The sequence below is a fragment of the Ictidomys tridecemlineatus genome, chromosome 7, assembly GCF_052094955.1.
Source record: "Ictidomys tridecemlineatus isolate mIctTri1 chromosome 7, mIctTri1.hap1, whole genome shotgun sequence".
Classification (NCBI taxonomy): Eukaryota; Metazoa; Chordata; class Mammalia; order Rodentia; family Sciuridae; genus Ictidomys; species Ictidomys tridecemlineatus.
Window position 1 is genome coordinate 171,773,401 of NC_135483.1, and position 23,541 is coordinate 171,796,941.

Genomic DNA, 23,541 nt, shown 5'->3' on the forward strand with positions numbered 1-23,541 from the left:
GCATTTTACAAACATGTTCCTCAAATAAATGTGGTTTTGTGCATTTAGATATAAAACAGTTATTTCATTACTGCAGCCTGAAAATACATCATTATGAATGTATTAGCTAAGTAATCTCTCTTTCAATCTCCCCTCTATTGATAGTCCCAAATTACCCTTACCTTGGTAGTACCAGAATTGGCAGAAGAATCAGCCCCATAAATTTTAAAGACTTCCTCAATTGGGATACTGTTCTGTTAAATAAAAACAGCAATATCAAGGTGTTGTCATATCTTGCCTTTTATTTTATTTCAAAACAAAGCTATCAGAGCTTGTTTGTCTAGTACTATATGTGGTGTCATAGTCACTAAATAACTAACTTTCGAATAAATGAATAAGTCAGTCTTCCCGATACCAATTAGTTATGTCTCTCATTTTTATTTTTTTGTTGTTGTTTCTTAAATAAATGTTCTTGCAGTACAGTATAGAAGTCAAAATCTTTTTTATGATGTCATTAAAAAGGAAACATTTGCTATTAGTAGATGCTAAACATTTATCAAAAAATAACCTATATGCACAATAACATTATAAATTCGCGTAGTGGATATAAGATACTAATACATGCAGTATTCTTTTCCTTACCATTAAGATTCCAGCATAAGATGATAAAATCATTGCTTCTCTTTCTCTGTGGTTTGGATATCTGGGTCGATCATGAAGAGGCATTTTCCTAAGAAGGAATATAAATAAGAGTTGAAGATTTATTTGTATTCCTCATGACACTCGCTAAGTCTGTGATAATAATCCATAAATAATCTGCATTGGCTATGTGCTACCCACTTATTGATAAAAAAAAATCAATGTGATTAATCCTCTGTCAGTAATACCACTTTGAAGTTTTAATCTTCTAATGTTGATGACGAATTTGTCCTCTTTACTCATGTCTTCATAGCTATCAAACACTGACAGACTGGCCATTGTGGCAGATGTTGCTGGCTTCAGATCCTTTTTCCTGATTGTGGTAATTTGCTTGTGGTGAACTGCCTAACCCCACTGCAAGCTTATGTGCCTCTAGGAAGACCAATCACTCCCCTAGAATCCAAGAATGGAAAGAGCACTGTGGACTAAGCTAGTCAGTATATCCCCTGCCCTGTCCACGCAGAGCAAATGGGGCAAGAGGCAGGTACCAGGGACATCAACAGAGTTTTGTATGAAACTATGCCAAGCACAGACTTGTCTACAGATCTCTGATAGAGGCAACTTGTTTTTTCTCTCTTAAGTTTGTTCAAACTGAATTTTCTGATTATTACAACCAAATCAAGCTACTACATTCCATCCAGATGTATAGTCCAAGGCCTAGGGACAGAAAAAAAAAAAATAACTGGTTTCTGGAATAGACTATTTCATCCTGACCTTGTTAGTTCCCTCTCTTATCAACTAAGTGCCTGTCTGACACTACATGTGGAAGAAAATGCTAATAATCCTGGAAAGGAAATTATTTCATGATTCAAGCAGCTTGGCTCAGGTACCTATCTGCTTAAACTCTCCAGAGATTGGGTTTGACAGTCCTTAGGAAAAGATTGCAGTTTTCACCCACCAAATTGATCATTTTGAAAATCACAGCTTGTACACAAAAAAGCATGGGTCATGTTTTTCGGTGGGAAGTTTATGCAAGAAAAATTTTTTTAATCCGATAGAAACCAATTGGTAGAAATGCAAAATATGTAAACACATCTCTGACTTTATTTAAAGTTGGCAAAGATGGTTTTTTTTTTTTCAGGTTTCTAGTTGAAGGGGGATAGTTACCCTGGAGTATACTCAAATCAGAGTGCCTATGGGTGAAAGATGCCAGATAGAGCTCGAATTCCCTGCACCATTAATCCAAGTCAGATGTTAAACAACAACAACAACAAATGTACTACAACTTACACTTCTTCCCACTTGAGCCAAGTTAAATCTTCGGAGTGATCCAGCCACTGCAAAGCAACGCTGATGGCCAAGTCATAGTGTGCCTGGAAGAGGGAGCACAGACAGCAAAGGAGAAGGCTGAGACACTGACCACGGGACTCCCTGGCACTGCTAAGCCTGCTCTATTTTGTCATGTCCAAAAGGGGAAGGATGATTAGCTAAGCCTCATAACCCGATGCTCAGCCAGAAATACTTCAGGATCTTCAGACAGTAAATTTATCTTCCACTAGAGCAATCATTTGATTCCTGTGGTTCCAAAAAAGAAAGACTAGATTAGTGGAAAGAATATCAACCCAGGAATCAGGGAATCTGAGTTCAAATCTGGGTGTTGCCAACAACTCATAGTCTATCCTTGGAGTGAGTGACTGATGCTCTCTGGGCCTCAATTTCCTTAAGTTTTAAAATAGAAAAAGGTAAGAGTAGGGGAAGAGGGCCACAGAGAACTTCTGATTCTGGGTGACATCAGAAATGTGCTTCCAGGATATAGGGGAAGTGCTGTGGGAACTTGGAGGCAGAGACTCTTGTGTCTACCTGGGCAGGTGGTGCAGATAGATGGTTTCAGAGAGGGAGCTTTCTCAAAGCTAGAGCTTGGAGGATGAGGACAGTTTCCCAGAGGGACATCCCAGTGGAGGGACCAACATGAGAAAAGGATTGGCGGTGGACCTGATCAAGGGACACGCAGAGTCACACATACTGCTTAAAGCTGAGGGACAATTTGAATGCTCATTTATATTCTAACAATGACTTTTCCCTGGTCATTTCTAAGAGTTTTTGTTTAGTGAGTATACCATTTATCTCTCCTTCTCATCCCCAAAGAAAAGGGAAAGTTGATTTTGATTTTGTTTATTTTAGATGGGCTCTAAGGTTCTTAACATTCTCCAAATAATAGAATTATTTCTTCCAGGCACTGAACCAAACTGAAATGTGAATCTAAATAAATAAAGAGGGAAAATTGGATAGTGCTCAGTTTTGCAACCTAACCCAGGGTCGGAAACCTGGATCAGCAGCATTGGATTGTTTATATGCTCATTAGAGATGTAAATTCTCAGACTGGCCCAGGCGTCCCAAATCAAAACAACATGGCAACAATAAGACCTCAATAAAGTTTGAGAAGCACAGTTCTAATCTATGTAATTTCTCTGTTCAATATGTGTCCAGAGAGAATCAGACTAAACTCTGCTCCAAGGCGTATTTGAAAAGTCAGTGAACATTGCTTTAATCAGAGTTGGAAGAAGAGGGGCAGGGAAAAGAGAGATTCTTTCTTCTTTCTTAGTGCAAAGGTAGCAAATGGGCAGAGGAAAAGCTGGGGGAATATGAAGTTCTCTTGGATTAGAACTTTCTACTAATTTCTCTTGGATTAAATCTTTCTAATTTCTGTGTCATGAACTTTGAGAACCTAACTTGGATCTGGGTTTCAATTTGAATAACACAAGGGATTTTAGGATTATACATTGCTTTGGTTTGTCCCCCACCCCCTTATCATGCAGATGATGAGGAAATGAGTCTGTTTGAGAACTACATGGTAGCTAATTTTGTCAAGAACTTTTTAATATCTTGAATGCAATATTTTACCTTGCACTCACTTGCTTTTTCATCTTTTCTCCCCTAATACGACTTTTATTTTCTCATCCTTTTTTGCTTTCAGTTTAGTGGGTCAAAATGATCGTAGGGACAATGTCAGGATGAGGAAAATGAGGAAGAGGACGTGCGTGTGCGCGCGCATATGTGTGTGTGTGTGTGTGTGTGTGTGCGTGCGTGTGTGTGTGCGTGCGTGCGTGCGTGCATGCGTGCGTGTGTGCGTGTGTGTGTGTGTGTGTGTGTGCACCCCATTCACTCCATAACCTCAATCCTAGTTCTGCCCTCTTAATACACATAGAACACAAATGTGAGCCGCGTCAGCATGCCTTTCTTTACCATATCATCTAGAAAGGTGGGTTGCCTTCTTCCTTTTGGGTCAAATTCATTTTCCCGAAGTCTGATGCCAATATAATCTCCCCTTAAAAGCAAGAGAGCAGCATTGAACCATCGTGGGTGACTCAGGATTCAGTCTGCCGACAGAGGCTTTCTTCCCAAACCTTCCCTCCCAGACTGAGATACAGCAGAAGTGGCCGATAACCTGGTAGCTGCCTTAATATTCATTTTCAGTTTACACAGTAGTCTTGCCATGCTGCAGGTTTAAAAGGCCTAACCATAATTAACTTCAATCACATTTATCTGAAATTAAACTCATGGGAACAGGATTTACAACAAAGCACAAGCATATCAAATACCCACACACAGAGAAAGTTTCTTGCAAAAGTAGAGTTGAGACCCACTATTTCATGTGAAGATTCCTTTTCAGTTCACGCTAAATTCAGGCAGAACATCCAAAGCTGGTAAATTCCAGATATATAAAGTGCTATAAGAATGTATTCTTTTATGCTAATCTTTCTGCATTGAAATTCAATTGCCCTTAGAAGGAATTATTCATGAAAACTTTTTAGTAATTCCATCTTAATGTATTCATGTTAGATTCTTTTCTAACCATAACTTTTAATAAAAGGAGGGTAGACTAAGCATCATGGGAAAAGAAAAGAAATGGGTTCTATTGTGGGAAAGTCAGAGAGAGGAACTGGATTCAGGAAAAACACTCTGGTGGCTTCAAGATTGATATCCAAAAACCTTACCTTTTTATATAAGGTCAGTTCTGGTTGTCTATTTACCATACTAGGATATTTGGACCCTCCACCGTGTGGAGGGGAAGTTTGTTTCTGGCTTTTAAAGGTTTCTTCTGAGTCCTTAACTTTTCTAGATTGATAATATTCTTAAATTTTTGCTGTAATATTCCAAGTTACCTTCCAAGAAGCCTAAATCTATTCTTTGAATCTAAAATTATGTCAATTTTGAAATTCCATTATTCGGATATATGTAGGGGAGTCAGCATCCTTTGTTTTTAATTTTTTTTTAGTTGTAGATTAACTTTTATTTTATGTATTTATATGTGGTTCTGAGGATTGAACCCAGGGCTTCAAACATGCTAGGCAAATGCTACACCACTAAACCACTCAGTATCCAGCCCCGAGAGTCAGCATTCTTGATTGTGGCTTGTTTATTATTGTATTAGCCTCCAAGCACATAAAAGTAAATGTATGAAAATTCACACATGGCATATTCCAGCATTTCTGAAGGACGTAGTAAAAGACAGTTAACTTAGTAGGCAGAGAAAGGACATTTGATGGGGTCTGGGATAACATCTGATGAAAAGGGATTTTTATTGTTGTGCCTATAATACATATGAAATAGAATATAATCTTTTCCTAGCTTCTTACATGGTCTGTGATTTTTCCACCAACATTTGTTAAGTACCAAGTCAAAGAAAATCTACAGAAGAGGGAAAAAAAATTTCATGCTGACTTGATGTTTTCAGCCCCACCCCTGCCTTTTTTTTTTTAATCAGTTGTCAAGAAAAAGGAAATAAATTATTTGGTCGATAAGGCTGACAATAAATGCTGCAGAGGCTGCAGTTTAAATGCTGGATCCTTGGATACATTTTCCAGGAATCTCTCCTATATCTTTTACCAGCAGGGCCAGCCCCTTTCGTTGGTGCATACCGTGCCCTGCTCTGCTCCCAGGCTGTAGAATGGGGACACCTCCAATCTGCATGCTGCCAGCAGAAACATCCTCCTGAGAGATTCAGCATCCCGCTTTGCACTACATTTGAGATCTCTCTGGCAGGAGACAGGCCAGATCATCTTCTGGCTTTCTCCTGTAGTGCAGGAATAGAGTCTTCCTTAGCTTTTTACCCGCCTGCCAACATCCAAGCTTCTATGACAGCCCACCAAATGCCAAGTGTCATAAAAGTTATTCTCAGTCATACTTACAGGAGCTTTTTCATTTCCTTTTTTACAAGCCTTCTTTCCATGATTAAAGGCTTATCCAGCTGAGCCAGTACCTGCAGCTTACACTGCACCTGATGTCTTTTGGGAAGATCCGCCTCTCGGAGCCTAGAAACTACAGCAGCAAATCAGAGAGAATTTGAATTAGGGATGCTGTCTCTCCAAATACCAGTCATGGAGTCCCAGATTCTGGAATGGATTGAGAATGTGCCTCTTGTCCAGCAGGCTGGGTCAGAAAGCTGTCTGAAGGCAAGTACACTGTACCTTGTATTTATCTGACAACATGCATTCCTTCCAAGTTTTCCTTACACTTATCATGTACTTATCCTTACAATAAGCCAGCAAGTAATTGGCTATTTTGCCAGAATCACGCAAACCTTGATGGCTTGTGATCTGAATCTGTTGGAGGTTTTCTGTGTGTGTCAACATTAGTGACTTCAGGGTGCTCACCCTAGCATGATGGCTCCTAATGGAGTTTTCCTGAAACCTGTCCATAACCTATGGCCAGGAGGTCCTTGAAAGACCATGTGATTGTGGCTAAGGTGTTTTCAGTTCCCAGCCTGACTGAACCAGAAATGAAAGATCAGGAGATTGGGTCAAAAGTGGCCTAAAGTCATTAAAAGAAGTTTATACAAACTCATCCCTATTGAATGGGTACCAAGGGAGAATTATCAATGGGAATCAAGTTTATCACTAAAGTTGAATCCAAAATCTTTAAAATGATTTGAAGTACATTGTGGTAGTTCATTTTATGTGTCAACCTGTTTGGGCTACTCTGCCCAAATATTTGATCACACATTATTCTACATGTTTCAGTGAAAGTGGTTATTTTTGGGGGGTTGGGTGAGATTGACATTTAAACAGGTGGGCTTTGAGAAAAGCAGTATCCTTCATAATGGGAGTGGACCTGACCTCCCTCATTAAGTGAAGGACTTGAAAGTCTAAAAGAATAAGATTTACACCCCACCCCCCTCAGCAGGAAGGAATTCTGCTAGCAGGTGGTCAATTCTAACTGCAGCTCTTCCCAAGTCTCCAGCAGGCTCATCTCCCCCATCAGATTGTGAATGTGAACTGACCAAGCCTCCACCATCTGGTGAGTCAATCCCTGCATGCTGCCAGCAGCAAATATAAATATATTTATATGTGTGTGTGTGTGTGTTCATAGGATATTTGTTCATAGGATATTATTTGTCCTATCTCAATTCCTTCACAGGAAGTGGGCTTAATTAACTTTAAAGCTTAAAAAGTAAAAGATTTAACATTTGAATTTCAGAGTTATAAATTATAAAATTTGCATCTCTGAGTTGCTGTTAGAACCTCTCCCTCTATTCAAGGTGGCACAATATAAAAAGGCTTAAGTATTAAAATTATGAGCATCTCCCACTCCCAAACTACTAGGCTGGAGGTCAGGAGAAACTATGAGGCCACCAACTAGCTGTGTCACTGTGAACCGATGAATTTGCGTCTCTGTTTTTTCATATTTCTTCCTCTGCAAAACATTGAACGATGGGAAGTTTCCTTCTAACTATAGAATATAGTAACTTACATGCATTTAGCAGCCAAGCCTAGTTGAGAGAGGGACATTTGTAAAGATTATCCAGTTAGATTTGGATTTTGCCCACCACCCCTCTTTTTTGTCTGTGGAACTTCAAAGAAAACAAGACCAAGGGCTGCAAACACAAGCAAAAGAGGTACTGGAAAGATGTCAGCTGCCTCAGGCTTTCGTTCTTTCATAGGCACAAAACCCCCAGAAGTCACAGCCCCCGTATTCTCTAGGGTTACCGGTGGCTGAGGAATGCTTGTACATGCCAGCCCTCCCTCCGCCTCTCCTGCTGTGTTCTATCAGGTGCCTGGATCTTAACAAAAGTCCCCTTCAAGAATCTCTCACCCTCTGGAGCGGACTGCAGTGCTTTTGTTCTTTCTCTGCTTTGGAGGCAAATGTGAGCATCAGCAGCAGGCGTGGGCTGGTGCCCACAGACATGGGGAAAACAGATGATTTTTCCTGGTTGCTAGGAAACTATGACTGAATGAAACTAATGGCTTTAAAACTCCCCCCCACCACCACCACCACCACACACACACCCTGAAAGTGGGGGAGGCGCTCATAGACTGGAGACAGGATTGTGATCCTGATCTGAAGTTCAAGTATCTTTTTACCTGAGTAGGCTTCTGTGTCATCTAAATGATTAATATGAAAAGCAAGTCAATGCCAGAAGATTCGAGGAGTCCACTCCCCCGAGGGTTTTTTATAGCATCTGGCTGCAGACATAGAAGTCTGACCAAGCAAGGATTACTGGAGAGGCCAGTGAAACACGGGCTTCTTCGTACATACAGGGCTCTAAGGAAGCACCCCCAAAGAAGGGTGATTCTAGTCAGTGACTCCAGATGCAGAGCAGTGACAGTCCTAGGAGCCATCACGGGGTCTAGCCATCACCTCCCCTCTTGCTGAGTGGACCTCCTATTCCCACACTTTCCTCTTTATCTTAAACCTTTGCCCCTTGCATAGAGTCTGCAGAGGGTTTCCCATTCCTTTTAGAACAATAATCCTAATTCCTGACCTTGGCTTGTAAGTGTCTCTTCTACATTGCTGGACAGAGGCTGAGCTTGCTGCTGTGCCTAACCTAGGGCAGGGTGTCTGATATCAATACTGCTTAATCCTCATTTTTACTTCTCTCCACTGACTCCCTTGGTTATGTAGGAGAGGAAAAATATCTTTTCCTCTGCCATCGCTGGGTTCATGGCTGAGAGCTCTCTAACAATACACAGACTAACAAAAGGAAACATTCAAATTGATTTACTATAAGTTTTACATGACATGGGAGCCTGAAGAATGAAATGAAGACCTGAAGGAACTTATCTTGTGTACTTTTTTTTATCTTTAGTTTTGATAAAGGTAGACTATCATTGTGTGTTATGAGCCCCAGGGGGTATGATCTCATGATAATCAAATGGGAAACTTAAAAAGCCTGTTTGTTCAGATGCTTCTCTGTGTCTCTGTGTCTTTGGCTCCTTTCCTTCAGATCAGGGGGGTTACCTCTTACATGAGTGTCTGAGGATCTGCTGCAGGGGAAGCTTAGAAAATCCTGCTAGGTCTCATGGCCTGTGCGTGGGGAGAGAAGAAAGAGGAAAGGTCAGAGTGAAGATCTTATTTCTATTGCTGTCTCAATGCTTATGAAAGCTCCTATGTCATGTAAAACTTGAATTTAAAAAAATCTGCATGCCTTTCTCTCTCTACCTTTTGCTAGAAGGGCTTCAGCCATGGATCCAAGATTGGTGCAGAAAAGACAGTCTCCTCCCCATAGCCAGCTGATAGTAATTTGGGTATTTGTATTTGGTAAGGGATGGGCTGCATGCACAGACTGTGTAAAGTAACCCATGTGGGCATAGTATTTTTGGCATTAAAAAAAAAAAAAAACCACACAGACGTGATTTAGTAAAACTTCTCTGTGAACACAAGAGATTAGTCATTCTAGGGTAACAAGGTTAAGAATGTGCTCACCCTTGGATTTAGGCATGTCTGGGCACACCTGGGCAGGACCCAGAGCTGTGAGATTATCAGGATCATATTTGTATCAGTGAGGAACTTTAAAAAGTCCCAAGAACAGTAAGCTAAGACTCTCTGAGGGTAAGTGTGGGAAGTCAAACTAGGACATGACTATGTCTGACTCCCCTGCTGACTGGTGTGGCATCTGGTGGTCACACTGTGATCTGATAGCCTGGTTTTCTAGGGTTCCAGCGATTGTGTCTTTGTGCCTTCCCACATCCCCAGGATTCAATTACCTCCCCTGTCCTTGTAACCCTGCCCCCCTTGACCTTCATTGGATGGGAATTCCTAAGAATTTAGAGTCCCTTCTAATAAAAGTCCACAAAGCATGCTCCCTCTCCCATTTGGAGAGCTTGAGGCCGAGGGCAGAGGACCTGTCCCAGAGCTTGGTTTAAAGGTAAATTGTGTATCTGTGTTTTATTATTAATACCTTGGGAATTTTCCCCGAACGACCTTAGTTAGCCGTCTGTGCTGGATGCAGGTGGCAGGTAAGGCTGAACTACCCTATTCTTTAAGAAATTTCTCCATGGGCTCTGGTATACAAATAAGGTTGATAACCAGGGATGCATGTGACAATCAGGGATATCCTAGGTGATGCTTCATTATTGCAGTTGCTCTAATCTTTAGCTTGAGAGCAAGTTTTCTTCACTTATTTATAAAGACATAAGAGATGGATCACTCTTTCTCCCATCATTATTATACTAGATAGAACACCCAGCAATTGAGAGCCAACTTAGTGCCAGTCAGAGGATGAAGCTACTGTGTGGATGAGGGCGGAGTCAAAGTGTTACAGAGTGCTATTACAGACCACCCACACATAATGAGCCAAACTGAAAGAGGAAAAAGGTCCTGTAATGAGCATGCCAGGCAAGCAGTTGGGAGCAGGCTAGCACCTCAAATGCCAGAACCTGAATTTTGGACGGAGTTTATAAAGGCAAAACCACAGGACAGTTGAGGCACCTGTAGGTCAGAAAAGACCTTGTTGAGACATATTTTGATTACACGAGAGACTTGTTTCAATTACACATTTTTGTTGTACTTCAGGGCCATAATCAGTTCAAGGTCCTTCTGTACTTCAACATAGATACCGCTGTCGGGAAGCTGAAAAGAAAACATGTTCAACAAGCACAAAATGGAGTCAGGTCAGAACAAAATGGCATTGCTTTGGTTCTTTTCCATTTCCAAAGAACTTCCAGGTCTGTGTTTTTATGTTTAAACTTCTTTTGTTTTAAAAAGAACTTATTTTTAAAGCCAACTTTAGTTGGAGATTGACAGAAATTTTAGCCAAAGCTCTCCTAAGTAACACCTTCCTCCAATCCAACCTTGAAATTCACGCAGGGTCCTCAGTAGAAGGACATGAATAAAACAAAATAGTGAATAAAAACAAAGTGTATTTTCCCTGTGATTGTAAAATCAAAACTCTTGAGATAGAGTGTTCTCTGAAATAGTTTATTGGGTCCTTATAGATGCTAGTGAGGAAAAGGCCACGTTCTGGAAAAGTGCCCACAAATTCCAGCAGCAAAACTAAGTAATAGTTGGAAGATGTCCACCAGACCTGTTAGTCAAGAACATTTTAATAATGAAAATTTGGGGAAGGAAGGCGGAAGTTTTTGCACTGAGCCTGCATTGGCTAAGAGGGGCAGGTACTCTAGCCAGCAAAGCGTGGGGATAGGAGGACAGTCTTTATGGGGAAGGACTTGTTGCTTTTGGGTTGGTCGGAGCTGTAAGCCTGTGGCCCCGTTACCTGTAGCTCAGATGCCTGTGGTTTTTCAAGTCAAGGTTTATTTTATTTATTTTTTTCTTTTTTTTTTTATTGTTGATTGTTCAAAACATTACAAAGTTCTTGATATATCATATTTCACACTTTGATTCAAGTGGGTTATGAACTCCCATTTTTACCCCATATACAGATTGCAGAATCACATCAGTTACGCATCAGTTATACTTCCTCAAGTCAAGGTTTAAACACACACCCAGGTATGTGGCATTGTTTTGCTGTAGTTGCTGTTGTTGGTTGAGCCTGAAGCTATTAAATGATTAACTTTCCTTATCTTTTCTCCTCTAAGTACTCCTGAAGGACAAATTGGCAGAAAAAATGGCACCACAGCTTTTGCCACGATGGGAGGCAACGTCACCAGCTATGGCAGTATAAGAAGAAGGCACCCTTAACTTTAAACATCAGCAGCTTGGCATCAGCATCACCAGCAGGAGGGGTATAGACTGGGAGAGGTGCCCATGAGAGCTACGGAGGGGTTCTCTTTGGTGGGCACCAGCTGTGCTCTTCCCTTGGGACAGATCCACCATTTTAGGCTGAGAGAGCAACAAGAAACATCATTTTCGGACACATGGCTGCAGGTAACAGAAACTTCGCCTGAGCTAACTTACACAGAGAGTTTATTGAAAGGAGATTAAGAAATCTCATGGACTTCCAGGGCAGGGACATAGCTGGCTGGGCATGAGAACTGAAGCTGGGTGTGTAGTATTTGGTGGATCCAGAAGTCCTCATTCCTCTTTGCTCATCTCTGGGAGTCTACTCCCCTCCTCCTGCTCTTGGTCTCTGTGTGGAGTTCTCCATTTTCCCAGCCTCCAAGCCAGAAAATGTTTGCTTGACAGCTCCCAGGTTTGCATGCTTCACCTAGACACTCAGACAGGCTGCTCCCTCTTTCTCACTCCTTGGCTCTATTCCAGTTCTGAAAGTTCTTCAGATGATACTGTGTGGATTGCTTTGGGCTTGCTGCCAGCCCCATCAATTGCTGGGGAATAGGATGTTCTTTTGGGAATACTGAAGCCCACTGCAGTCATATAGAGAAAAACAGGAAGGTCCCTCCTACACAAGGTGCTCTGGTTGGAAAATCAGTAAGTACACCCCAACAGCACCCTGCCAAGAAGCTGATACTGGAAAGAAAGCTGGTGACCCATGTGCAGTAACCTAGAGATTGAATTTACAGATCATAATGTGACATCTGCTAGCAACGCCCAAAACTACATGAAAGGAGTTTGAAGCATTCTAAAGCTGCTATGAGACTTACATTCTAAGAGCCTGCGAAATATGAATGTGGACTGATCCACCTACTTAATTCTTATGCACTCATCAGTGTGCCCAGGAAATACGTGTCATAGCAAGAAGCATCTGTCAGATTCCACCCACTATCCTTAACACCAATTAGAAGCAACTCCTTTCACCCCTCACCTTGAGAGCCTGTGGTAGAGTAGGGTATAGCAACTGACTACCGCAGTCAGCACACAATCAGCACACTTTCCTCTAACATTGGGCTCTTCAGACCATCTGGTCACATTTAGGGAACACTTGAGAGGCAGCATATCTGGTGCCCCATATATTCATCATTATTTTTTGAAAAAAAAATATTATGAAGTGATTTTAGAGTTATAGAAAAAATGCAACAGAGAGTTCCCATTTACCCCTCAGCCCAATTTAACCTCTTAAATGGCTACAATAAAACTATCAAAATCAGGAAATTAACACTGGGACAACACTATCAATTCAACTACGGACTGTGTCTCAATTTCAATGGATTTTCCACCAATAACATTTTTCTCTTCAGAATCCTGTTCAGGATTCCACATTGCATTTAGTTTTTTCTCCTTAAACTCCAATCTGTAAAAGCCTCTGCCCTCCTCCTCCAATTTTGTTTTGGCAAGCTGGCTCTTTTGAAGAGCAGATATTTTGCAGACTGAGCCTCAATTTTGATTTGTCGGATCAAACCCATGATTTTGCCAAGAGTATAACTGAGATGTTGTGCACCGGACAGTGGGGTTCATGGTGTTCCTAGGTCTTTTGTTGGTGACGTTAACGGGACCTGGTAAAGGCAGTGCCTGTTGGGATTGTCTTCTACTGTAAAGTCATTTTTCAGAGAACATAGTAATGTTGTGGTCAATAAATCGATTGGGAGTGATACTCTCAAAGAATGCAAATCTTGTTCTTTCTCAGACTTTTGCCCTCTGTACCTTTAACATTCATCAGCAGATCCAGAGCAGCAATCATTACTATAGCATTTAAATAACGGTGAATCTCTATTTCCCTCTTCTCCTTTATATTTTTCAATTGGAATTCTACTGTAAGGAAGAACTGTCTTGTTCTGTTTCTCTTATTTGTTTATTAATTGATTATTTATATCAGTATGGATTCATGAATTTTGATCTTTCTATGGGTTACAATCTTATACTGTTGTTTGCCAATGTCTCGGCTTGGCACAGAATCACGAGCCACCACATACCTTGTAGATTCAAACAGCAATCCTTTATTCCCGAACTCACACCGGCCTCTACACAAACAGGTTCTGGGGAAATCCAAGTTTTCCCAGCCCAATTCACCTACTCCACGAGGCTTTTTCCCAATCCCCTTGAATCTCATGAGAACTCAACGGGAACAAGCAGCAGGAACACCCCAATCCCAGCAGCAATAATCTTCAACCTCCAACTTCCCTAAAACCCCTATTGTCTTAAACCGGGAACGCCCTAAACTCAAGGAGTGGGGAAACTTCCTCAAACCTGATCAGCTCTAAACCCGGATCCGCCCTGGTCTTTGAGCAAGGTCACCTTACTAAAGCATACATGCAATGTCCCATTGAATGTCCTCTAAGCAGCATGGGGTACGCTGGCAAGGAAATATCGATGCGTCATTCCTACTTGGCAATGGCCCTCAGCGATTGTTATTTTAAATTAAAAAAATTTAACTCACATTGTTACAGTTTGACCTTTGGGAAGGTTTCTGAACCAGGAAAAAAGCTTCCTTTGGGCTGGGGCTACAGCTCAGTGGTAGAGCACTTGCCTAGCATGAACAAGGCCCTGGGTTCAGTTCCTAGCACTGCAAAATAAATGATCTTGTTTTGCATTGAAGCCTTACCATTTGCTGGTTGTGTGGCATTAAGCAACACACTAAACGTTTCTATGATAATCATCTGCAGGTTGTTTGTAATAACAGGTATGTGAAGGGTGAGGATCAACTTAGGCAATGAGCATAGTGTTTGCAACAGAATCTTCTCTTAACTGTCTTGATCCAGCCAATCCAATCAACATCCATGTGTGAAACATGTTTCCTCTAATGAAAGAGCTCTCAGAACAAAGCATGCATCTTGAGGACAAAGGTAAAATCTGTGACTTCCTGAAGCATTCTGAGGTAAAACTTGCAGTATTTGCACTTAGAAGACTCTATCTTTCTGCTAAGTGCTGGGAAGCAGGCTGTCTGAAATATCCAAGTTAGGGGTGTCCCCAACCCCAACACTTATACTAAGTTCTTGAAAGTGGAATTCTCCTTTTATTTTTATAGCAAAACTTGTTCTGAGACAAGAAAGCAAGAGTAACTTTTAAAGCTCAGTCATTTATTCCATCCAATAAGATTAGTAAATTATTTTATAAGTCATTTTGTTGCTGTTGTTTTATGGAAGATATTTGCAAGGGTAAAACATTTCAGGGTGACTTGTCCCTCTTAAGTTTGTTGGGAAATAAGAGTCTGGATAAGTCCAAGCCACTACCAAGCCAAAGAATGGCTTGGAAATAAACATGTGCTTTCTACAGGCAGAATCCTTGTCTTATGGATTTTTATTTCTTTCTTTCCTGCAGGGCTGGTGATCAAACCCAGGACCTCACACATGCTCAGCAAGTGCTCTACCAAGAGCTACACCCCAGCCCACCTTATCAGTTTCTGTATCCTTTATGAGGATACTGAATAGATGCTGTCAACATCTCTCAGACTGAAGCTGAGAATTTCCACCTTTACAGATTCGTGATATAATAAGAAAAATGAAAGAAAAAAAGTCAAAATTTATTTATAAAAATTGTAATTATTTTAAATGTTGAAATTAAATACTGAAAATACTTGAACTTCTAGCTGGGTAGGGTGGTACATAACTTGTGATCCTCCTGCCTCAGGAGGCTGAGGCAGGAGGATCACAAGTTCAAAGCCAGCCTCAGCAACTTAGTGAGGCCCCGAGCAACTGTTTCAAAATAAAATAGAAAAACATGCAAATCTATGATGATCTATAAATAAAATATACATGTAAAGTATACCAGTGAAGATTTTTTGTTTGTCATTTTCAACTTTAAGTGTAGATAGAATAAGAAGTGATATCAAAATGGGCTGAGTGGAGTGTGGCCAAATGGACTCCACCCTGTTCCTTCAGTCCCATCTCCAATTAAAGATAGGCCTAACTTGTTGGATACACACACTATTAAAACACTTAAGATCGAAATTGTGGGGCTGGGGGTGTGGCTCAAGCGGTAGCGCGCTCGCCTGGCATGCGTGCGGCCAGGGTTCGATCCTCAGCACCACATACCAACAAAGATGTTGTGTCCACTGATGATTAAAGAATAAATATTAAAGTTTCTCTCTCTCTCTCTCTCTCTCTCTCCCCCCCCCTCACTCTCTCTTTAAAAAAAAAAAAAAAAGATCGAAATTGTATGTTATAGAAATTGTGTGCTTCAAATATTGCCTATTAGGTATAAACATGAGTATCTATCTTGTCAATACAACGTGGAAAACTACACTGATCTTATCACTACAATTTAAAACTGTGGCTTTTCTTTGTACTGTCTGCTTTGGCTGTTGGAGGAACCTACCGACAGAGGAGGATTTGGGCACAGTATCTTGAGTTAGAATTGTGGAATCATAGGCTACAAGAATCAGAAGGGATTTGGATTTATTTGGTAAACTTTCCTCTGGTTCAGGAGATAAAAACAAAATGTCCTTAAGGCCACTGATAAGCCAAAACTAGAAGCCAGTCCTCCTGAGGGCCCAAGAGGCTTTGTTTTTACAAACACGCTTAACATGAAGCAGATGCCCCCGATTATTCAAGCATGCATCTCCCTTCTTCTCAGAATAAATTTTAGCTAGCTTTGCCATTTGTCCTGGATATCTGATACCATGATAAGCCATGCATTGTGACTCTACAGTGAAGAGAAATGTCTGTGTTAATCCTGTGAAACGTTTCATTCTGTACTCCTAAATTTTCAAAAGCAAATATACCCCCCAAAACTACTATGTAAGCTATACTTAAGTCAGGATGAATCCAATTAACACAGTGGATGGAGAGAGTCACAGCACATAGAACACGCAGGACCTGATTCATATATATATAACGTGCAAAAAAGTAAAAGTGACATTGGCTGGTAGAAGTCAAGGTTCTGGTTACCAATCTTTGTGGCCAGGGTAGTAAATGGAAGGGGCCACAAAGGGGGAGCTGCCAGAGTCTTGCTCTCAGGCAGAAGCTAAGCGTTACGTAGAGTTTATAAAGATCTATGCTTATAGCATATGTTCTTTTGTAATCTGATGAACAGTTTCACAAAAGAAGGGAGGTAGTGATGGGTCCACTGTAATGTGCTTGGGATGAGCAACATTCAGAAACACAGATTTTTTTTTTTTTATTGGTTGCTCATGACAATCATATCATACATTTGATTCAAATGGGGTATGAATTCTCATTTTTCCATGTGTACAGGCTGCAGGATCACATTGGTTATACGACCACATATATACATACAGCAATACTAGCGTCTATTGTATTCTGCTGCCCTTCCTATCCCCCCTCCCCTTCCCTCCCCTCCCATCACCTCACTCTACCCAATCTACTGTGACACATTTCCACAGCTATTATCCTGTTGTTCTATAGACCTCATCTCTAGAGTCACATCTAGAAGCATGAAATCTACTTTCTACTAGACTTTTTTTTTTTACTGCAACAATAAAATGGCTCATTTAAAAAAATTTATTTGGTGCTACCTCAGAAAGAGAACTTTCTATATTGTAGTTGGAGAGAAGAAATTTCCATTGTTCTTGCTGCCACCCCTCTCCCCACCCCCAAAAATGTGTTGGTTTGTGAGTTATGAAAATTTGTGTTATCAGCTGTTACAAGGTCTGCAAAAAGGGGGACATATGAGAGGAAATGGAGAAATAGTGGTTGATAAATGACCTGTGGAATCTCTGCAGTGAATTCTCATATGTCTACTTCACCTGGGACAGAAGGTTCCTAAATGATCCATTCTTTTTTTTTTGTAATACTTATTTTTTAGTTATAGTTGAGCACAATACCTTTATTTATTTTTATGTGGTGCTGAAGATAGAACCCAGTGCCTCATGCATACCAAGCAAGCGCTCCATCGCTCACCGCTGAGCCACAACCCCAGCCCCCTGATCCATTCTTTTTTTTTTTTAAGAGAGAGAGAGAGAGAGAGAGAGAGAGAGAGAGAGAGAGAGAGAGAATTTTTTTAATATTTATTTTTTAGTTTTCTGCGAACACAACATCTTTGTTTGTATGTGGTGCAGAGGATCGAACTCGGGCCGCACACAAGCCAGGCAAGCGCACTACCGCTGGAGCCACATCCCCAGCCCCCAATCCATTCTTAATGACAACTGTCAGAGAACTATTTAAGCATCTGGTTTGAGTCACAGTTTAATTTAAGCTCATTTTTTTCCTTTCGAAAACTGATTACCACTCAAAACCATCTTCTTGAGATATATTATTATTCTTGGATTATAACACAACATAATTACAATTTCTCTAATTTATTGCATCTATTTAATGTATGCATCCAAGGCATCCACTTACCGATTCTCATGGACATCTTTCTACACCTATGTGTGAATATTGGGAGAACCCATCCCCCACTAGACTACCTGACTGGTAAATTTAGTACCTTCTGTGGCTCCTCCATGACAGGTACAGGCCCCACTGGGGAGGACTGTGGTACACAGCAATGCTGTGACTGAGTAGTGAGTAGGCCTCAGGAAGAATGAAGTATTAGCATGTCCTTGTGGCTGGAAATGCAAGCCATTCCTTTTATATCAGTTTTATCAGTGATCAAACTGATATTTTCTCTGCCTGGTTTCTATGTTGTCTAATATGGTTCAAAATTTGGGCAGAGAGGAAAAAGTGGATTTTTTTTTTTATTAGGTTTATGAGCTGCATCTTTCTGTGCCTCATTTTCTCATTGAGAAAAGAAAATCTTAATGATATCCACTTCACAAAGCTGTTAAAAGAACTAAATGGGTTCATTCACCTGTACAACCTAAAATAGGACCTGGCCCATAGAAAGTATTCATTAAATGTTGGATATGATTTATATTATTTTAATTTAATTATCATGCTATTCTGCAACCTCTCGTACCTTTGTTTCAGTCAAACACACAGCATGAGTGTCTTTCCCTATGCATAAATGCATTTCTACAGGCTTGTGACTAGTGGCCCCTTGGATTCCACTGGATAAAGGTTCTACAACTGGTCTACCAATCCCGCACTATTCCCTCTTTAAACACATAGCTTGAAATTTTTAGGAAAAATGTGGAATAAATTTGACCTAATAGACCTTTTCCAAATATTAACAAAAAATGAGCTACAAAGATAAAAATAAAAAGAGAAGTTTTCATTTGCCCTAAAACCAGGAAATGGTTCCAATGTCATTTCATAAATGTTGAATGTTTCCCAGATACAGAACAGCTTGACCCAGATGAAAGAAAATATCTATAATCAACTTCAGCATACTGTTCTGAGTACTTGACAATAATTAACAAAGGTTATCCAAAGATCTGAGCAATAAAATAAGCAAGGTTGAGCTTCGTATTCTCACAATTTTTAGATCATCCTCCATTCCAGTAAATTCAACTACCCCATCTTCCTGAAATATTCATTTTCTGAAAACAAGGTTTTTACAATATTCCCCAAGCAGTTACAATATAACATGGAACGTGCTTTTGTCAAACAACACACTTCAGCTCTCTCCCCCTGCTGCTACTTTCTCCTTACCTTTTACCTTCAGTTGAAAATCACCAATTTGATTAATAGTTGTATATTGAACTCTGAAAGCAGAGGGTACACCTCCTTCTCCAGCTCCATGAAACATTTAATGAAATTATGGAGTCAAGAAAGGAAAGAATTTGAATTTTCTTCTTTATTTTGGTTACATTCCCCAGTCGTTGGTCCCTTCCCTCTCCCCTTCCTGCTCAGGATCTAGTTTAAGTGTTAGCTAAATGGATTGAAGATTTCAGAAATCCACTAAGACTTCTATGATGGGCTTGGTTTTTAAATGTAACTTGGGTTTCCATGGGCATATCAAGCTAAGGGCAGAGTTTACAGCAGTGTTTCAGTCATAATAAGCAACATTAATATTCTGATTCTTTTCATTTGTATTATAAAACTGTTAAATTATTTGATCACCCATAAAGTTACTTCCATTATGAGTGGTGATTTCTTTGTATGAGCTCTCTAGAGACCTCTGGATTCATCTAATGTAGAAAGGTCTCAGGGCTGATAGAGAAAGTTCATTGTTTAGCCTGTAATCCCAGCAGCTCAGGAGGCTGAGGCAGAAGGATTGCAAGTTCAAAGCCAAAACCAACCTCATCATTTTAGAAAAGGCATTAAGCTACTTAGTAAGACCCTGTCTCAAAATTTAAAATCAAAAGGCTGGGAGTGTGGCTCAGTGGTTAAGTACCCCTGGGTTCAATCTCTACTATCAAAGAAGAAGGAGAAGGACAAGGAGAAGGAGAAGGAGAAAGAAAAGAAAAAGAAAGTTCATTGTTTATGTTGGTGTTAAAACTATTGACCTATTACTTATTCTTGGCATATTTTCCATATACTCTTGCACAAACATAAGCATAAAGTTTATGTACTGTTCAAATTATTAAAACATACAGCATTTTTCTCCACACAACTCCCAGTTTCAGATGTTTTTTTTTTTCCTAGTGGAATTTCATTTTATTTTATTTATCGATTTATTTCCCCCCATTTCTATTGAGGTATGATTAACAAATAAAAAATTCATGTATATAAGGGATATGCAATATATTCTGATACACATATGCACTGTGAGATGACCACAATCGAGCTGATTAACATATCCATCACCTTATAAAGGTAACTTTGTATGCGTAAGAATATTTAAGATCTCTTAGCAAAGAGATATGCCCAATACCATATAATTAACTATAGTCACTGTGTGGTACATCGACTCTCCAGAATGTATTCATCCTGTGTAACTGAAACTATGTGCCCTTTAAGCAAGGCTTTCCTACTGCCCCCAGCTCCTGGTAACCACCCTTCTACTCTCTGCATATGTGAGTTCAACTCTACAAGATTCCACATATGAGATCATGAAGTAATTGTCTTTCTGTGCCTGGCTTATTTTCCTTAGCATAATGTCTTCTGTGTTCATCTATGTTGTTACAAATGACAGAGTTTCCTTCTTTTAAAGGGTGAATAAATTATATACATCTATATTATATGTAGGTATATGTCATATGTGTGTGTGTTCACTTTTTTTTTATCCATTCATCCATTGACGGTCACTCAGGTTGTTCCCATACTTTGGCTATTGTGAACAATGTTGCAGTGAACATGGAGTATAGATATCTCTTCAACATACTGATTTTAATTTTTTGGATTGCCGAGTAGTGGAATTGCACATGATATTTCTGTTTTTAATTATTTCAGGAAACTCCACAGTTTTCCATAATTATTCTGTCAATTAACATTCCCACCAATAGTGTGCAAGGATTCCTTTTACTCTTCTTTCTCTCCAACACTTATCTTTTGTCTTTTTGATAATTGCTATTCCAAAATTTCCTTGATATTGATACTGAACATTTTTTCATATACCTGTTGGTAATTTGTATGTCTTCTTTTGAGAAAAGTCCTTTGCCATTTCTCAATGTGTTATGTGTTTTCTTGCTATTGGGTTGAGTTCCTTATATATTTTGGATATAGACCTTATTTGATATCTGATTTGAAAATACTTTCTCCCTGGATTTTCTCTTCACTCTGTTGATTGTACCCTTTGCTGTGCAAAAGCTGTTTAGTTGGATGCAATCCTATTTGTCTATTTTTTTTCATTCATTGACTGTGCTTTTGGAATCATATCTAAAAAATCATCACCTAGACCAAGATTGAGAACATTTTTTCTATGCTTTCTTCTAGAAGTTTTACATTTTGGTCTTATATTCAGATCTTTAATACATTTTGATTTGTTTCACATTTTTTAATATGGTGTGAGTTAAGTTTCCATCCGATTTTATTGTTTTGTGATTGAAATCTAGTTTTACGTAGCTATCCAGTTTTCAAAACCATTTCTTGAAGATAAGGTTCTTTCTTCACTGGGTATTCTTGGTGCCTATATAAAAGATCCCCTTTGCTATAAATAAGTAGATGAGTTTCTGGGTTCTGTATTTGTTGTCATATAACTATTCAGAGTAGCCTTTTAAGATCCTTCACATTTCCGTGGTGCTTGTTGTAAAGTCTTCTTTCATCTACAAGTTTATTTATTTGAATCTTTATTTTTTCCTTAGATGTTTTATTTGTCTTTTCAAAAAACCAGCTGTTAGTTTCCTTGATCTTTTCTATTTTTTTTCTTTAGTCTTTATTTATAGTTCTATTGGACTACATGTCTGTCCTTATTTTCCTACCACCATACTGTTTTTTAAAAAATTAATATAGCTTTGTAGCCTATTTGAAATCAGGTAATGCGAATTCCAGCTTTCTTCTTTTTGCTCAAGATTGCTTGGCTATTTTGGAGGTCTTTTGTGATAACATATAAATTCTAGTATTATTTTTGTATTTATGTGTATTTATGTATCATTGTGATTTTATTAGGAATTATACTTTTATCCTTTGTTCTGTTAATGTGGTGTACTATATGGGTTGATGTTCATGTATTGAATCATCTTGCATCCCAGGGGTTAATATTCCTGGTTCATGGTATGGTGCATGATCTTCCTTAGTGTGCTGTCAAATTCAGTCTACTAGTATTTTGTGGAGGATTTTTGACAATATGTTCATGAAGAATATTGACCCATAATTTTCTTGCTTATAGAGTCCCTGTCTGATTTTGGTATCAGGGTGATACTGTTCTCATAGAAGAAGTTTGGAAGTGTTCATTCCTTCTCAATTTTTAGGAAATGTTTGAAAAGAATTGGTGTTTTAATAAGCTTTCGTCACTGCTATGACTAAAGAACCCAACCAAAACAATTGTAGAGGAGGAAAGTTTACTTAAGGGCTCATGGTTTCAGAGCTCTTAGTCCAGAGCAGGCTGGCTCCATTCCTCATGGGCTCAAGGTGAGGCAGAACATTGCTTGGCTCAAGAGTGTGGCAGAGGGAAGCAGCTCACCTGATGATCAGAAAGCAGAGAGAGACAGGTCTCCACTTGCTGGATACAAATATATATGCCAAAACCACATCCCTAATTCTCAACTCCTCCAGCCATATCCTACCACTTCAGTTACCACTCAGTTAATCCCTATCAGGAGATTAATTCACCGATTGGGTGAAGACAATCACAACCCAGTAATTTCTCCTCTGACCTGTCTTGCGTTGTCTCACATGTGAGCTTTTGAGGGATACCTCATATCCAAAACCATAACAATTGGCATTAATTTATCTTTAAATATTTGATAGAATTAAAAAATGAAGCATCAGATCCTGGGATTTCTTTGTTGAGAGATTTTTGATTACTGATTCAACCTCCTTATTCATTTTGAATTCTATTTCTTCATGATACAGTCTTGGTAGGTTGTATATTTGAAGGAATTTATCCATTTCTGCCAGGTAATTTAATTTGTTGGCACATAACTATTCAGAGTAGCCTTTTAAGATCCTTCACATTCCTGTGGTGCTTGTTGTAAAGTCTTCTTTCATCTACAAATTTATTTATTTGAGTCTTTCTTTTTTTCCTTAGCTGGTTTAGCTAAAAGTTTGTCAGTTTTATTTGTCTTTTCAAAAAACCAGCTCTTAGTTTCCTTGATCTTTTCTGTTGTTTTTTTAGTCTTTATTTCTCCTATTTCTTCTCTTATTTCCTTCCTTCTGTTAACTTTGGGTTTATTCTTCTCTCTGTAGTTTCTTGAGATATAAAATTAGGTTGCTTATTCGAGATCATTCTTTTTCCTTAATGCAGGTTTTATCACTATAAATATCCCTCTTAGAACTGCCTTTGCTGCAGACTCTAAGTTTTGGTATTACACTCCAGTTCTTAATACAGAGTTGAGTAAGGCTTTGTTTTCCACAAAGCCCTCCCCAGAAGCTCAGAAAGTTCCATGTGGTCCTCCCAGCCATCTTGATAGTTTTGCTCTCCTAGCTGCCCTCATGCTCCCAATCCCTGCACCCATCATTGCCAAGAATTCCACCCCCACCACCATCAATTCCTGTGGCTTGGGACTCGGGCCACTCTCAGCTTCTTGGG

General features: G+C 39.6%; 1 protein-coding gene and 1 long non-coding RNA gene across 7 annotated transcripts in view; one reads left to right on the forward strand and one right to left on the reverse strand.

The window, feature by feature from the left end:
• The window catches only part of C7H2orf80 (chromosome 7 C2orf80 homolog), a 27,191-nt gene extending 19,381 nt beyond the window's left edge, over positions 1 to 7,810 (reverse strand). Inside the window, exons 1-6 of one of the 5 annotated variants that reach the window (XM_040294810.2) lie at positions 7,711 to 7,793; positions 5,808 to 5,937; positions 3,862 to 3,943; positions 1,909 to 1,991; positions 622 to 709; positions 162 to 233 (exon numbers count right to left, since the gene is read on the reverse strand). In XM_040294810.2, coding sequence (XP_040150744.1) covers positions 162 to 233; positions 622 to 709; positions 1,909 to 1,991; positions 3,862 to 3,943; positions 5,808 to 5,848 — 366 coding nt within the window. In that variant the 5' untranslated portion in view covers positions 5,849 to 5,937; positions 7,711 to 7,793. Of the gene's footprint in view, positions 1 to 161; positions 234 to 621; positions 710 to 1,908; positions 1,992 to 3,861; positions 3,944 to 5,537; positions 5,693 to 5,807; positions 5,952 to 7,710 lie in introns of those variants that run through there. The other 4 variants (XM_040294808.2, XM_078017914.1, XM_040294809.2 and 1 more) reach the window with 4 other exon arrangements.
• Positions 6,129 to 15,390, forward strand: LOC120893110 (uncharacterized). Of its 2 annotated transcripts, XR_013424273.1 has the most exons (5): positions 6,142 to 6,915; positions 10,411 to 10,508; positions 11,277 to 11,343; positions 11,433 to 11,721; positions 14,388 to 15,390. It is a non-coding gene; the product is annotated as an uncharacterized LOC120893110 (long non-coding RNA). The 2 variants fall into 2 exon arrangements; XR_005738099.2 differs by lacking the exon at positions 14,388 to 15,390 and having other exon boundaries at positions 6,129 to 6,915; positions 11,433 to 14,085.
• The last annotated feature ends 8,151 nt before the right edge of the window (positions 15,391 to 23,541 follow it).